Below are 17,693 nucleotides of genomic sequence, written 5' to 3' on the forward strand. Positions count from 1 at the left end.
AGAAATAATTTGCTAACTCATCCGCTGTAGGATGTATTTCTTGTGAAATAATTTGAACCTTATCAGTTGTTATCAATGAGTTGAAAATTTGGAAAAGCTGTTTTGATGAACTTTCTGAATCAGATATCATTTTTCCATAATATTCCCTTTTGACACAACAAAAGTTTTATATATTTTAATCTCTTCTTTCTACTGTCTATAAATACCAGGATCTCTCTAGCCTCCTACAGACTTAAGATTTGCCAACTCTGGTGTACACCAGTGATTCTGTTTTAAACAATCATTCCTTTTTTTCAGAGGTACTAATTCGTCAACAGACACTGCATTATTCTAAACCTGTTGCTGTTGTTCTGGTTGTTGTTTCTCTGACGTTAGTTCTCCCCTCACTTTCTGCCAAAAACGTTCTGCATCAATTTTTCCCTGGCCAATCTTAGACCTGGACTGAAAGCTCTTAAATGGTTCTTAGAAAACAATTCATAACAAAATGATCCATCCAAGGAACTGCATCCCACTTCTGATGTCCTATTAGTGTCTCTGAGTCATTCATTTTGGTGAAAGCCAAAAAATCAAGTGTTTGACCATCTTTTTGTGTCGCTTGATCAGTATCAATCCTAAAATCCAATTAAACAAAAATACATCTAAAAGCTGCTGTACTGAAACATCTCTATAATTTTCCAAGTGGATATTCATATCTCCTAAAATAATTAATTTCTTAAAATGAAGCATATATCGAGCTATGATTTCAAGTATCACTAATATTATTCCAAGATCCAGGTGGCCTATAGATTAAAATTATCCTGTTTCTCCTTCATAAAATCAGTAAGTTGGCAAATCATCACTTCTTTTTTATTTATTTATTTATAATATTTCAAACCTTATTCACAAGATCTATCTTGTACAAGAAACAGAGATATTATCTGAAATAACAAAAAAATATTCTAAAGTAAATATTCCTCTTTTCTTAGACCACTAATTTAGAGGGGGCGGTCAGTAAAGTTGAGGAGAACATATATCATATTAGTTCATAATAGGCAATAAGGCCTGGACCCAAACTACGGGCTATTTTACAATTACTTTACTCAACACTAGTCCCGAAAGTCATTTGGTAATTTTCTTTAAAGCAATAAAACTTTTCAGCTGATCCGGTTCATAGAAAACATATTTGTTACCTACATACCTTATCATACATTTGCACGGGTATGCCAGTAAAAAACTGGCCCCCAGTGCTTTAGTATCTTCTCTTAATGCAAGAAACTTTCTCCGTTTTTCCTGAATTGCTCTTGTGACATCCGGATAAATCCAGATTCGTGCACCCAAGAATTCTTTTAAAGCATTTTCAAAATATAACTTCATTATTGAGTTCAAGTCTTGCTCGAAGACTAAAGAAACCAACAACGTAGAGCGAGTATGGATTTCGGTTAAGGATTGCTCTAGGAATGCAGTCAAATTTTGTAATCCAGAGGCTTGTTGCATTTGATTCTCTGGTTCTCTCTTTTCCTCCTCTCTCCTTTTTTGCGGTATTGGAAGATAGTAGATTTTGTTTATCGGGGGAATATGGTCAGAGGAGTAATTGAGAATATCAGACAAATATTTTTTAAACAATTCAAGAACACTCAGTTCCACCATTTTAGGGAAATTAAATATTCGCAAATTGAGCCGTCTGTTCAAGTTTTCAAGCTGATCAATTTTGTTATGAATAATAACTTTATTTATTTATTGTATTTGTATCCCACGTTTTCCCACCTCTTTGCAGGCTCAATGTGGCTTACAATATATCATGGATACATTTGGTTTTACAGAAGGATTTTGGGTTACATGGTCATGAAGTTCAAGATAGTGGCATTACAGAAGACATTGACAGGCATTAGGAATACAAGATAGTGGTGTAGCAGAGACATTGTAAAACAATAGATGTATTACAACGTTTGTAGGTCTATTTGGAGATATTACATATATTATTCTTTGTGGTATATCTTTTCAAAGAGATGTGTCTTTAGTAGTTTACAGAAGTTGGTCATAGGTCGCCTTCAAGTAGCGTGGTAGCACGTTCCAGAGTTGCGTGCTCATGTATGAGAAGGTGGAGGCGTTTGTTAATTTGTATTCAAACCTTACAGTTGGGGAAGTGAAGATTAGAGAATGTTCGAGAAGATTTTTTGCATTCCTGGGTGGTAGTCTATTAGGTCTGACATGTAGGCTGGGGCATCTCCATGGATAATTTTATGAACGAGGGTGCATACTTTGAACGTGATTCGTTCTTTGAGTGGGAGCCAGTGCAGTTTCTCACGTAGGGGCTTTGCGCTTTCATATTTTGTTTTTCCAAATATTAGTCTGGCCGCTGTGTTCTGGGCTGTTTGGAGTTTTTTGAGTATATGTTCTTTACAGCCGGTGTAGAGTGAGTTGCAATAATCCAGATGACTAAGTACCAATGATTGTACCAAATTGCGGAAGACGGTCCTTGGAAAAAATGGTCTTATTCTTTTTAGTTTCCACATTGAGTGAAACATCTTTTTGGTTGTGTTTTTCACATGATTCTCAAGTGTTAGATGCCGATCAATGGTTCCAAGAATCTTTAGGGTATCCGAGATTGGTAGATTAAGTTTTGGTGTGTTGATGGTGGTAAATTTGTCTTTGTTATGTTGCGAGGTGAGTACTAGGCATTGGGTTTTATCCTTAATCAGGCACTCAGTTGTAGTTTTTAATGAACTTAGTTCTTGTTGGAAAAGTATTTTCTGGCTATCAGTATCTTGCTTGATTTTTTCTACAGAGTCAAACAAAAGATCAACTTTAATCACCAAAGAAGCAGTGTCCGAAGCAGCTTTTGTAATTGTCTTATTCAAATGCTGTAACATTATCCAAATGCTTCCTAGGGTTACCTCTGTGGGAGCTAATAGCTCCTGCTGTAAATCATCTGCAGGCTTCTCGGGCGAGGCTCCGTCCGTCGAGGATTCCTCAGACCCCCCCTTCAGAGGCTTCTGAAAACTCTGCCTCACCTCTTGTGAGGCCGTATCTTGGTAAAGATGTAAAAAGAATTGAAGCGGTGCAAAGAAAAGCTACGAGAATGGTATGGGATTTGCGTTACAAGATGTATGAGGAGAGACTTGCTGAACTAAACATGTATACTCTGGAGAAAAAGAGAAACAGGGGTGATATGATACAGACGTTCAAATATTTGAAAGGTATTAATCCACAAACGAACCTTTTCCGGAGATGGGAAGATGGTAGAACGAGAGGACATGAAATGAGATTGAAGGGGGGGCAGACTCAAGAAAAATGTCAGGAAGTATTTTTTCATGGAGAGAGTAGTGGATGCTTGGAATGCCCTCCCGCGGGAGGTGGTGGAAATGAAAACGGTAACGGAATTCAAACATGCGTGGGATAAGCATAAAGGAATCCTGTGCCAAAGGAATGGATCCTCAGGAGCTTAGTCAAGATCGGGAGGTGGGGCTGGTGGTTGGGAGGCGGGGATAGTGCTGGGCAGACTTATACGGTCTCTGTGCCAGAGCTGGTGGTGGGAAGCGGGAGTGGTGGTTGGGAGGCAGGGATAGTGCTGGACAGACTTGTACGGTCTGTGCCAGAGCCGGTGGTTGGGAGGCAGGGCTGGTGGTTGGGAGGTGAGGATAGTGCTGGGCAGACTTATACAGTCTATGCCAGAGCCGGTGGATGGGAGGAGGGGCTGGTGGTTGGGAGGCGGGGATAGTGCTGGGCAGACTTATACGGTCTGTGCCCTGAAGAGCACAGGTACAAATCAAAGTAGGGTATACACAAAAAGCAGCAAATATGAGTTATCTTGTTGGGCAGACTGGATGGACCGTGCAGGTCTTTTTCTGCCATCATCTACTATGTTACTATGTTATGTTGTGCTTGCAGGACACAGAGGAGGATTAAGATCTGGCGAGGAAAGAGTTGTTACTAGCTCCGGGGGAGTCATTGCTCCTCCACACGCTCCCACAGCAGGGCTCCTCGCCTCCTTCTCCCATGGCGTGATCATAGCAAAACTATCGAGGGTCGACTGGACTAATTGGGTGGTTCCTGTCACGGATGGTAAGCTTTTTACCACCCCTTTCCTTTTTGTATGAGGCATCTTTCAGAGAAAACTGCTATGTTTAAGATAGAAAAGGAAAAAAATCCAGAGAGCCTGGATGCATGCTAATAGGCAACATCCGCCATCTTGAAACGCCCCCTCTGGATTCCAAATCATCACTTCTAAACCCATCTCCATAATGTTTTCTACCTTTGTGATGGTAAAAGAATCTTAATAGCCAACCCATCTCCCTTCCTATCTTGTCTAGGATTATGGGGGAAATTAGGGTCTGGCAACCAAGTTCTGTTATAAAAGTTAAACCTGCCTGTGTATCATTATTCAGGTTATAAATTAAATTAGTCTTAATACAGACTGAGCATGCATTTAAATACAAGCAGTCAATTGGAACCCTGGAAATAATGGGAGGATATATTATACACCTACCCTTGTCTCTCAATCTTTTCTTAACACCCCCTACCACTTCTGGGAAAAATATACATGATGGCATACAATCTACTAAATTAACCAAATCTCTACATACTCCATTCCTATGGTGTATTTGTTTGCAATCTGATTGTATTACTGGTATTGATAAACCTACGAATCCCCCACATTTTCCAACTTCCAATTTTCCACCCATCCCAACCCTAGATAACACAGCTGTAATAGTAACCATCAAGTCATGATTCTTTCACAAAAGGGTCTTTTGAACAGTACCTTCATCTCCAACAGCCCTAAAGTTGCCCACAAAGGTGCACACTAATGAACGTGTCACGCCCCTTAAGCGTGCCCCTTCAGCAGTGTGCTGCCTCAGACTCAGCACGCTAAGGTTCCTCCATGAGAGTGTGATGAAGACACTGATGTCACAAGGGGCAGGGCTTTGCACCATATTGTTGGAAAACGAGCAGGAAAGGGTCTCTAGTTGAAAGTAGATTATGCTGTAAACCCTGCTCTTCAAAGGAGCACAGGAAACAGACAGTATGGTAGAAGAGCCTCAGACACAGCACGCTGATAAGGTTCCTCCGTGAGAGCATGATGAAGACGCCGATGATATCACAAGGGGCGGGGCTTCACACCATGCTTTTGGAAAACAAACACGATTAATTTGCACTAATTTTTAGCACTTGCTGAAAACACTAGTGCACGTTAGTAAACAGGGCCCTTAAGAGTGTGAGCGCTTTTATTTTGTTAAACTAAAACTATTTTTTAGCTACCCAATTTCCTAAGGCTTTGAAAGATTTCAATTCAATCATCTCCAAATTGTTGCTGTCAAATCTCATCTTCTGGTGGTCCTGGAGGATATGAAGCTTCTACAGATGTGATCCCCAGCCCAGGTTGAACACATCCATGGGGACACCACAATATGTTTAGGAACTTAAAATGGAATCTCTGCTTGTCTTAGTCATTTTTCTAGTCCAATTTTAGCAATTTTTTTTTTAGTTTCTCTGCTACCCAGGTAAAGTTCTGACCAAGTCTCTAGGGTTCATGGAATCTCAAATTCAATGGACTTGCCTCATGCAAGAATATGCTATGGTAGCTGCACGAATTGCTACAACCCTGAAGCCTAGTATTCTCAACATGTACCAGGCTGCCATCTGCTATACTGAATTTTCCCCCCTATTGTGGCCATAGTGGCCTGGACTGTTATTGTAGAGTCAGTACTTGGCACATGCCATATTTAACAGAACCCTATTGACTCCACTTGAGATGATGGAATCAGGATTTCAGACAGCTGATGTATGTATGTATGTATGCATATATTTATTTATTCTTGTAACTCACTATTATCCAAAAACAAATTTTGGTTCAAAGTGGCTTATAATTTACACTTAGGTGGAGATACAATAGTGTTGTGCAATGTGAAGAGGGCATTTATAGTTCATGTGGTTATTCATAGAGTTTTTGAAGAGATAGATTTGAAGAGGAAAAGGTACTGGTAGCTTTTGTGTTCAGTTATAGAGTCTTGGTGATGTTTATTCATGTAATTTTGGAAGAGGTAGATTTGAAAGAAAGGCGACAATATCTTTGTGGTTTAGCTATAGAATATTTTGAAGAGGTAGGTTTTCACTTCTTTTCTTAACTGGAGGAGATTTGTGATGCTTATGGGTTTGGTATTGGAACCCTGGTAGCTAAATCCTGCTGTGTAGATAATTTTGCAGATGGTGTTTTTGCAGTTGGGTAGACGTAGAAGTAGGTAGTTTCTGTTTATTGGGCTGGCATTTCTTCAGGACAGTTCAATCATATTAAGCATATATTCAGGGTGCTTGCTTTGAAAAAAATTCTTGACAGGTAGCCAATGTAGTGTTTCAAGCAGTGGGGTGCTCTTTCGAATTTAAATTCTTGAAAATCAGTCTGCTGCCGTGCTTTGAACTGTTTGCAATGATTTTAGTGTGTTTTCCTTGCACCCTATGTATGCTGCATTGCAGTAGTCTAGTTGTGATAGTACTGTTGATTGGACCAGTATCCGGAAAGACTGTCAAGGGAAATAGTCTCTTATTCTTCTCAGTTTCTATAGTGTTCTGAAGCATTTTGATGTTACTGCTGATATTTGCTTGCCAGTGTTAGATGTTTGTTGAGAATGATTCCTAGTATTTTAAATTGTGTTTCATCCCAGTTTCTCATGAAGTGTTCATCCTCGAGTGGTATGTCATTGAGCTCATTTATTGTTGTTGTCCAGAATGTGTGGTTGTCTACTTTTCCTCTGGCTGTGAATGAGTGTTGGTTTCTTGGCTCTCTTTTCTTGCCGCTTTCTTTCCACTGTAGTTTGAAAATGAGCTTGCTGTGGTCTGACCATGGTACCTCTTCCCATAAGTTGTTTGTTAGTATGTGCGCAAGTATGTCTAATTGTGTGTGCGATGAGACTTCTTGTGCTGTTGTGAAGCTCCATTGGTTTATGAAGTTCATTAGTATTCTGGTGTTTGTGTTATTTTGTTTTACTAGGTGCAGGTCCTATCACCCGAATGTCCTATTAATAGGACATTTGGGTGATTGATGCAGATGTTTGATACGAAGTCCATGAAATCGTCTTGGGCATTTGCCCAGCTTCTGATAACAGATTTGACCACCAGATTCTGATGAGAGAGCAGAATCCAGTTAAATGCAGGAGCTGCTTAGATACAAACAATATGAAGGTTATTTGAGAGGGTTAGGCATCATTTGCATGTATAAAAAAACTAGTTCACACAAATAAAGAGGCATACGTGTGTAAATAGTAATTTTCAAAACAAAAACCAACGTGTATACCCAAAGCATGTACACATTTCAGGGGGGCATCTTCTAGGCATGGGGTGAATAAACTTTTAAAATACATGTGTACTTACTACATGTATTTCAAAAATTTTCCCCACTGGCATATACAACTCCTTCAAACCAAGCATTTGTGTGAGCTAAATGCTCATTTTGAACCAAGATTTCAGGGAGAGGATGAAACTGTGATTTATTTTTCTGGCCTTAAACACCTTTAAAAAAAAAAAGGCCAAACTGTTCCTTAACTATCTCATCTTGCATGTATGGTTGGGAAAAATCTAGCATTTACATGTGTAGCACCCTCATTGAAGCCACTCTTTTTACTTATGTTTTTTGTAGAATGGTGCACATGCCAGCAAATGCACCCTTATGCATATTTTAGAGAAGACTTCACATTCAGCAACCCTTTTTAAAAGAACACTTATTTCACCCCACAGGAGGGACAAAACTACAAGCTGGACAATTACATAGAAAGTTTCAGACACAGGGTAAAATCACAACTTTCCAACAAACAAAAGAGAATTCTGTACAATCTTACCCCACCAGAAAGAGCGGCCATAAGAATTCTACAAACTAACGAACGCATTATCATCAAACCCGCAGACAAAGGAGGCGCAGTGGTAATTATGGACACACAAAAATACATTGAAGAGGGGCACAGACAGCTCTCAGACAATAAATACTACAGGAAACTAACTGAGGACCCCACACAGGATTATACAAAGCAGCTAAAAGACCTTATCAGAACATTTCCTACACAAGCACAGCCACGTCTGAAGAAACTCATACCAAACCAGCCTTTTGTGGGCACATTCTACATGCTACCCAAAATCCACAAACCTGGAAACCCTGGCAGACCAATCATATCAGGTATTAGCACACTCACGGAGGAAATATCTGGATTCATAGAGGGAATTCTGAAACCTCTCGTGCACAAAACTAACAGCTTCATACAAGACACCACAGACTTCCTGAATAAATTGAAAAATATCAAGCAATTACCACCAAACACCCTTCTGGTCATGATGGATGTAGAATCACTATACAGCAACATTCCACATGCGGATGGCATAGCTGCATGTGGTAGACTCCTAAAAACATCCACACTAGACCATCAATACTCACCAGAAACTATTACAAAATTAATCAAATTAATTTTAACTCACAACTACTTCCACTTTAACAATGATATCTATCTACAAATAATGGGCACTGTGATGGGCACCAGGACAGCACCCCAATATGCCAACCTTTTTATGGCTGAGCTGGAAAAGACATTTCTGAATACATACCAGAAGAAACCTCTAAAATACTACTGGTACATCGATAACATTTTATGATTTGGATGGCTGTATACAAACATCTATATACAAGAAACCCACAGACAGATGCAGCTACCTCCACAACTCCAGCTTCCATCCTTCACATACAAAAAGATCCATTATTTACAGCCAAGCCACAAGATACCACCGTATCTGCTCTGATCCAGTGGATAGAGACAGACACCTTGAAATCCTGACTGCCTCCTTCAAACAGAAAAGCTACAACCCCAAAATAATCTCCAAGAATATTGCCTTCTCCCTCAAAACACCCAGGGAAAATCTACAAAGAAAAAAAAGCCACAGACAGAATCCCCCTTGTAGTGACATACAACCAGAGCTGGAGAAACTGAGGAAAATCATAAGAGATCTACAGCCTCTACTCCAGGAGGATGAATTACTGAAGAGATATTCCCATCCCCACCAGTGCTGGCCTTCGACAGCCACCCAACCTAAAACACAAGCTAATCAGAAGTAAACTCCCAACACAGACTGAAAAGGAAGAGAGGGCACATTTCCCTGTAATATATCCAGCTGCAAGTTATGCCAAAACATTTCACAGGACCCCACAGTCATTCACAAAGGAAAAATATTCAACATAAAGGAATCTTTCGCATGCTCATCTTCCAATGTGGTATATATCATTCAGTGTAAAAAAATGTAACGAAGGATGCTATATTGGAGAAACAGGCCAGATGCTTAAGACAAGATTTAATTTACATAGACATAACATGAAGAAAGCTGGTGCCAGTCAGGTTCCCACCCCTGTGGGCCAGCACTTTACAAGACCAGAACACTGCACCAGTGATTTCACAGTAAGAATCCTGAAAGGTAACTTTAAAACAATACAGGAACGTAAGACCTTTGAAGTCTGAATGTTTGAATATTTTGACACCCAACAGACAGGACTTAACAAGGATCTGGATTTTCTAGCCCATTATAAACCATAAAGTTGTATTTATCACCCTCTTCTCACCAACCCACACCCATCCTGTTAGACTATCAATGAAATGCTTTGATGTCCCCATGCAAACCTCCTACCCCCCCCCACCCTGCTAGACTGTCAACGAAATGCTTGGATGTTTCACTTACAGTGGTGGAAATAAGTATTTGATCCCTTGCTGATTTTGTAAGTTTGCCCACTGACAAAGACATGAGCAGCCCATAATTGAAGGGTAGGTTATTGGTAACAGTGAGAGATAGCACATCACAAATTAAATCCGGAAAATCACATTGTGGAAAGTATATGAATTTATTTGCATTCTGCAGAGGGAAATAAGTATTTAATCCCTCTGGCAAACAAGACCTAATACTTGGTGGCAAAACCCTTGTTGGCAAGCACAGCGGTCAGACGTCTTCTGTAGTTGATGATGAGGTTTGCACACATGTCAGGAGGAATTTTGGTCCACTCCTCTTTGCAGATCATCTCTAAATCATTAAGAGTTCTGGGCTGTCGCTTGGCAACTCGCAGCTTCAGCTCCCTCCATAAGTTTTCAATGGGATTAAGGTCTGGTGACTGGCTAGGCCACTCCATGACCCTAATGTGCTTCTTCCTGAGCCACTCCTTTGTTGCCTTGGCTGTATGTTTTGGGTCATTGTCGTGCTGGAAGACCCAGCCACGACCCATTTTTAAGGCCCTGGCGGAGGGGAAGGAGGTTGTCACTCAGAAATTGTACGGTACATGGCCCCATCCATTCTCCCATTGATGCGGTGAAGTAGTCCTGTGCCCTTAGCAGAGAAACACCCCCAAAACATAACATTTCCACCTCCATGCTTGACAGTGGGGACGGTGTTCTTTGGGTCATAGGCAGCATTTCTCTTCCTCCAACACACGGCGAGTTGAGTTCATGCCAAAGAGCTCAATTTTTGTCTCATCTGACCACAGCACCTTCTCCCAATCACTCTCGGCATCATCCAGGTGTTCACTGGCAAACTTCAGACGGGCCGTCACATGTGCCTTCCGGAGCGGGGGACCTTGCGGGCACTGCAGGATTGCAATCCGTTATGTCGTAATGTGTTACCAATGGTTTTCGTGGTGACAGTGGTCCCAGCTGCCTTGAGATCATTGACAAGTTCCCCCCTTGTAGTTGTAGGCTGATTTCTAACCTTCCTCATGATCAAGGATACCCCACGAGGTGAGATTTTGCGTGGAGCCCCAGATCTTTGTTGATTGACAGTCATTTTGTACTTCTTCCATTTTCTTACTATGGCACCAACAGTTGTCTCCTTCTCGCCCAGCGTCTACTGATGGTTTTGTAGCCCATTCCAGCCTTGTGCAGGTGTATGATCTGTCCCTGACATCCTTAGACAGCTCCTTGCTCTTGGCCGTTTTGTAGAGGTTAGACTCTGACTGATTCACTGAGTCTGTGGACAGGTGTCTTTCATACAGGTGACCATTGCCGACAGCTGTCTGTCATGCAGGTAACGAGTTGATTTGGAGCATCTACCTGGTCTGTAGGGGCCAGATCTCTTACTGGTTGGTGGGGGATCAAATACTTATTTCCCTCTGCAGAATGCAAATAAATTCATATACTTTCCACAATGTGATTTTCCGGATTTAATTTGTGATGTGCTATCTCTCACTGTTACCAATAACCTACCCTTCAATTATGGGCTGCTCATGTCTTTGTCAGTGGGCAAACTTACAAAATCAGCAAGGGATCAAATACTTATTTCCACCACTGTATATATACTATCAGCTACCACATTTGCTTATTTCCGATCTGATGAAGAAGGGCAACCTTCGAAAGCTAATCAAGAAATGTATTAAGTTATGTCCAATAAAAAAGGTATCATCTTATTTTCTTTTCCATGTTTTATTTTATCTGATTTCTAAAATAACTGGGAAACTGTGAATGGTCACATATTAGACATCCTTTTCTGATATACATATGTATGGGTTGGTTGGATACATTCTTTGTATATTTGTTTTAGGCTATTCCTTTCTTTTTAAAAGCTCTAAGCATGTTGTAAGCTGCCATGACCACTGAAAGCAAGGTGGTATATCAAGTTTAAATAAACAATAAATGAAATCAGCGCCCCTGAGGCACTGATTATCTTGGTTATCTCCATACAGAATGCTGTGCAATAAAGGAATGGGACAGGCTTTGTAGCAGGCCAAACTTTCATTATGCAGAGAAATTGCCTGAAAACTGGATGGTCAGTCATTGGGAGACTAGTGCAGCCAAAGCCTTGATTGGAAAGCTAGGTGGGCCTTTATGTACAGCTGCTTTGAAGCATGGGCATTTCCACCATTTCTAACCCTTTGGAACTGTGCTGATGTGTCAAAGCATTTGACCACTTTAATTCAAATTCTGGTGAAAGCAGCAAAACGTGTTTCTGTTTCTGATTCTATTTTCAGACTGAGGTGCTGAAGTGACCAAGAACTGCCTCATTCAGTGATCTATCTGACCTTGCTGCCAGCATTTCGGGCATCTCTTGAAATCAATCTGGCTACATAGTACAGTGAAGATACCTTAAGAAAGGAACTTAGAAAGTAACCAAGATGAGCAAAGAGGTTAAGAAGAATTGGTTAGAAAGAGAATGAGCAGTTTTTACAAAAGCATGAGTCACGTGACCCATCTGAGTGGCTTTGTTTCACCTGCTTGCTTGCCATCAGAGAACATTAAGACCCAGTGAATTTGCTACAAAATAAAAACACCAAACTCAACAGACATACCAGTATGACACCCAAAAGCCAGTACCAGTTAAACAATAAGAAGTGCTCCTTCCTCCAAAACAATTGGAATGCGGCTTTTTTATGCTAGCAGTAAATATTAAATAAACTCATTTCTCCTTTTAAAAAACATATTTATTAGATTCTGCCCTACCAGATTAGTAGGTGTAGGTAATAACTATGTTTATGACTTGATATACCGCTTTTCAGTAATAATCAAAGCACTTACACTACATCATATAATGGTAACATTGTCAAAACAACAACATATTTCCATCTTCATTCACTTTTAGAATTACAAAGGTGATGTGATTATGACAGGGGTTTCTAGTGAGGGCTTATGGTACTTGGTAGTCCGATCTAAGGATGGAGGAGGCAGGAAGAGTAATCAGAACTGTGCTAGAGATTCATGGGAGCATTTGTGCGCCTGCTGAGCAGATTAATGAGAAGAGAGTGCAGACTAATGAGAAGAAAAGCAAACAATGGCATCTCAAAGTCAACACAGATTAGCATTAGCCAATCATATAAGGGCGATATCTGATCAAGATGGCGTCCGTGAGAGGAAGTGCTGCCTGAAGCTCCCGAAAGCCAGATCGCTTCTCGCAGCGTTTATCTTTCTTTCACCATTATTATGGTGAAAAGAAAGGGGAAACCTGGTGCTAAAGCCGCCCCGAGCCCTGCTGGTACCTTGATGCTGCGTCAGCCGACTCTGGACGTATTCGGCCTACAGGCGCTGGGAACCCAAGCCCCTACCATGGTTGGATCCCCAGAACAGCTTGGGGATCTTAGCTTGGAGGCGGCATTCTAAGTCCGCCTCGTCAGACTGCCCCGCCGAGACTGGGTGGAGAATCGGGACCAACGGGAGAGCCTCAGACGGAATCTTTGCAGGCTAGTGGCGGCCTGGTTGGCCATTCAACACCGGATGGGTTAACATCGGTACGGAGGGCGGGAGGTTTGGATTCCTCACCCTCTCCCATCCAGGCAGCTCCACTTGCGGGACTCGGTGTGAGTTCAAGACCGGCAGTAGTAACCCTCGAGGCCCTATGGGATGCGATCTAGGTACTTAATTCATCCCTGCTTCAAATTTCCAATTCATTTAATTCTGAAGTGAAGGAGCTGAAATTATAACATCAAACCATGGAATCGAAGGTTAAGGCCCAGGAGGACAAATGTGAGTCAAATTTACTTGAAATAAAGAAACTTCAAACTATTGTGGGTAATATAGTAATTGAAAAGGACATTGCACAAAGAAAGACTGAATTCTTTGAAAATCAACTTAGACGCAATAACCTAAGATAACTTTCTTAAAACTCCTCTGATACCTCCTTTAGAAATGTTAAAGAAGTACTTTACCGAAATTTTGGGAATTCCAAAGGAAGCTTTACCTTCAATTGTAAAAGCATACTATATTACTGGAGCCAAAACAGTTGCTGTGGAGGCTCCAGAACTGAACTCAATTCCTTGAAACATCTTTAGAACCTATAACGGAGCGCACAAGTCTTCTTGCATCCTTTGCATTCGAATCCGATAGGAATCATATATTCAGACTTTACTTCAGATTTATTTCAACTCAATTTTTCGGATCGAAGATACGTGTTTCCGGATATTAGTAAATCTACTCAGAGAAGGAGGAGAGAGTTTCTGGAGCTCAGGCCTCGGATTCTATCACTAGGTGGCACTTTCAAACTGAAATTTGCATGTAGATGTCATTTCCTTGAATATGGTTTACTATGTATTTTTTTAACCAGAAAAATTGAAACAATTTATAGTTGCTAAAGAAAGGGGCGGTGAAGTAGTTCTGGAAACTCCTGTAGGAAGCTAAAACTGCTGGCAGGGAACTGGATTCTACCCTCTCAACTTAGTTTGTAGAGTGTTTTGCTCTTAATATTTCTTTATGTCATTACTTTGTATCTTGATCAACCATAATGTGGACTAAGTAACAATGTTCACTTCTTAAATGGTCCTTATATGTAAAGGATGAAGGATATGTTTCCGCTTTTCATGTAATTCTTGATTTTCCTACATTTGCTTTAATGTGAATGTATATTTGAAATTTATAAATAAAGTATTAAAAAAAAAAAAGCATTAACCAAACATCACTTTTCTCTATTTGTAGTTTAGCGGGTCTATATGAAACAATTTCACGGTATATCAGAATACTCTACAGTTTGGTCTCAGAGCTCACAAAGCTGGGTTTAAAAACCAAAAATAGTTATGAGCCATGAAGACTTAGGAGTTAGGATCCTGCTGGGTACTTGTGACCCACACTGGCTGCTATCAGAGGCTCAATAGACCTTTGGTCAAATCCAGCATGGCAAGTATTATGCTCTTTTGGATCTTAGGTTATTTAAAATTCAAACATTTGAGTGTCTTAATAGAGATAATATAGTATACAGATCAAATATAAGGAGTTGCTCTCTCTCCACCCTATCTTTCTTCAATACATGTTGTGGTAGATGTCAATGTTTTCTCTGCCTGCAAAATTATAGTCCCTTGTATTCAAAGAACTGCAATATGAGATCTGTTGATCAGAAAGTTTAAAAAATGTAGTGAAAACTCCTTGTTAGTATTTTTGTTCTGACCATCAGACAATGCAATGAGAAGAAAAATGGATCCTGACATATGTAATGAGTCACTTGAAAAAATTGGGAAGAAAAGCTTTCCAGATAGCAGAAAGGAGCCACACTATCTATGTCTTCTCTTTACACATTTAAAGTTACAATTAGATTTCACAATAAACAATGCAATTTCCCCCCCTACATCCTGTTACTCTCAACATAGGAAAAAAACAGCCAAGCAAAATAATTACTTGGAGGGTAATTTTATAAACCTTTTTCACACAAATATGGATATATAGCAGAAAAGGTTTCTTATAAAATTACATCACACCTAAAAGTACCTGTGATGCAAAGTAAGCATGCCCAGGAGAGTCACCATTTATGCATGTAATTTAGACACAATTAATGCCTGTTTCTGAGCAAACAGTTGCCTATTTGTCTTTATAAAATAGGTCCAATTAACCCAGGCAGCCTTTATAAGATTACCCTCTTCAAAATCAGAAGCTAGACTTGGGCTAGCTTTGCTCAATTCAGAGAACTAATCAAGAAAAAAAAAATACCAAACAATGTCATTAAGAGTACCAAGATGTTTCTCTTTTCAGCTTGCCAACACACAAGATGATTTCAGGTGCGAGAAGAGTTCTGCTATCCAGGCAACTGGCAAGCATACAGACAGAAAAAGAAGAAAGTCCTGAGTGATGCAGAGAGCAAATGCATCACCTGAGAAAGCCCAGTCAGTGAAGACTGTGAGAGGCAGGAAATAAAAATGAAATTCTTGCTGAATGGCCATTTCCTTCTTGGAACCTACCATGGGCTTCAGCTCCCTGCCCTCGACTCCACCTCCTCTGCTAGACTCTTTCATTACTTTTCTACTGTTCTCCACAAACTCCTGCAAAATTAAAGCATGGATGTATTAGAACATACATATGCAAGTACACACTTTCAATTTTTGTCTTTGGTTTCTACATTCCACATATCTCCCTAACACATGCAAAGCTGTGGCTGAAGTGGGTCTAGCTTCTGAAACATTTTAATTAAGTAAATGGAACATAGTGAAAAGATAAAGTAAGGAACCAAAATTTATTACTCCCATTCATTTGCTTGCAAGGCCAAGCAAAGATTAACTGTTCTGGATTAGGGCTGCATTTCTGAAGTAGGCTGTGAAAACTGTAATTCTGTTTATAGCTATTCTGCATGCTGTTTTTAGATTCTTTAATTTGTAATTATCTTTTCATTAATTTATTTAGGCTGCATTTTGATTAAAATTTGTAATCATACGATTAAAGGTATGGCTTATTTTTCCCTCCCCCACTGCAGCTCAGAGAATTCTGGCTGGGCCTTAGCCAGTGGTGTGCTAGAGCCGGCTCGCAAGAGCCGGTTGTTAAATTTTTAAAGCTCTTGCGAGCCGGTTGTTGTGGCAGGCAAGCCGGCTCCCAAGGGCGGCGCAACCCGACGGTGAGGTAAGCATGGTAGGAGGGCGCCACAAGCCATGCTTACCTCATCCCCTGGCAGGAGGGCGCCACAAGCCATGCTTACCTCATCCCCCGCCGCTCCGGGTTTTTTTTGTTGATTTACCTCCATCTCAGCAGACGCAGTCAAAGCACGTCTCTAGCCTTCACTTCGTTCCCGTCAGTGTCCCGCCTTCTTCTGACGTCATTTCCTCTTTCCGCGAGGGCGGGATACTGACAGGAAACGAAGGGAAGGCTAGACTTTCACTGCGGCTGCTGCGGTTTCTTTACGTTTTCTCCAGGGCTCAGGGCTGGACATGGCGATTCTTCGGCTAAGTGAAGAGCCTCGGCGTTACCAGACCCCTTATGCTGAACTTTTTTTTCCCACCTGAACTATTTGAAGTATTGTAGAATTTAGGAGAAATGGAAAGTGAATCTTCGGTGAGTATAGTTTTTACTTGTGTTTGTGTGATGAGGGTATGTTGGCCGACAGCCGCACGGTTTGAACTGCCAACCCCTCCGTCTTGTGAAAGGACATTACTCCGAATAAGGTCAGCGAATTTTAAAAGTGTATAAATTAAAATCTCTAAGCGCCAACCTTCAAAGTGAAAATAGACCAGAAGCTGCGACGGAGGCAGGGGAGCGAGAATTGTTGGGTGGGTATGGATGGCTGGAGGGGTGGCACGGGAGTGAGAATTGTTGGGTGGGTATGGATGGCTGGGGGGGGCAGGCGAGCAAAGAGAATTGCTGTGTGGGTATGGATGGCTGGAGGGGGACAGGGGAGAAGAGAGAATCGCTGGGTGGGCATGGATGGCTGGAGGGGGGCAGGGGAGAAGAGAGAATCGCTGGGTGGGCATGGATGGCTGGAGGGGGGCAGGGGAGAGGAGAGAATCACTGGATGGGTATGGATGGCTAGAGGGGGGCAGGGGAGAGGAGAGTTGCTGGACATGGATGGAGGAGAGGGAAGGGAGAAAGAAGAAATGCTGGACATGGATGGAGGGGAGGGAAGAGTGAAGAAGGAGATAAGATGAGGGAAAAGGAAGAGAGGAGAAAAACTGCACATGGATGAAGAAAATAGGCAGAAGCTGGATCCACTGGACAGTCAAGTCTGCGGAGGACCCAGCTTTTACTTACGGATGTAGGGCAAGAAATGAAGAAGAAAGGCGGAAAGTAAAGAAATAAATGGAAAGGAAGCCCTGGAAACGGAGTTAAGAGGACAGATAGCAGAAGACTCGGATACTGGGCCAGCATGATCAGAAAAACAAAGTCACCAGACAACAAAGGTAGAAAAAAAATCATTTTATTTTCATTATAGTGTTTATTTATTTATTGCCTTTGTATCCCACATTTTCCCACCTCTTTGCAGGCTCAATGTGGCTTACAATACATCAAGTATAGATATTTGGTGTTACAGAAGGATTTTGG

At 41.1% G+C, this 17,693-nt stretch overlaps 1 protein-coding gene across 4 annotated transcripts in view; it reads right to left on the reverse strand.

Annotated features, from left to right (window-relative positions):
• Positions 1-17,693, reverse strand: part of SLC44A1 (solute carrier family 44 member 1) — an 851,962-nt gene that overhangs the window by 22,189 nt on the left and 812,080 nt on the right. For all 4 annotated transcript variants that reach the window (XR_003941047.1, XR_003941046.1, XM_030194328.1 and 1 more), the window contains one exon: positions 15,629-15,709. Coding sequence is in view for 2 of the 4 variants with exons in the window: in XM_030194328.1 (XP_030050188.1) it covers positions 15,629-15,709 (81 nt within the window). In the remaining 2 variants the exon portion in view is untranslated. The remainder of the gene's footprint in view (positions 1-15,628; positions 15,710-17,693) is intronic.

The sequence above is a fragment of the Microcaecilia unicolor genome, chromosome 2 (genome assembly GCF_901765095.1).
Source record: "Microcaecilia unicolor chromosome 2, aMicUni1.1, whole genome shotgun sequence".
NCBI classification, from domain to species: domain Eukaryota; kingdom Metazoa; phylum Chordata; class Amphibia; order Gymnophiona; family Siphonopidae; genus Microcaecilia; species Microcaecilia unicolor.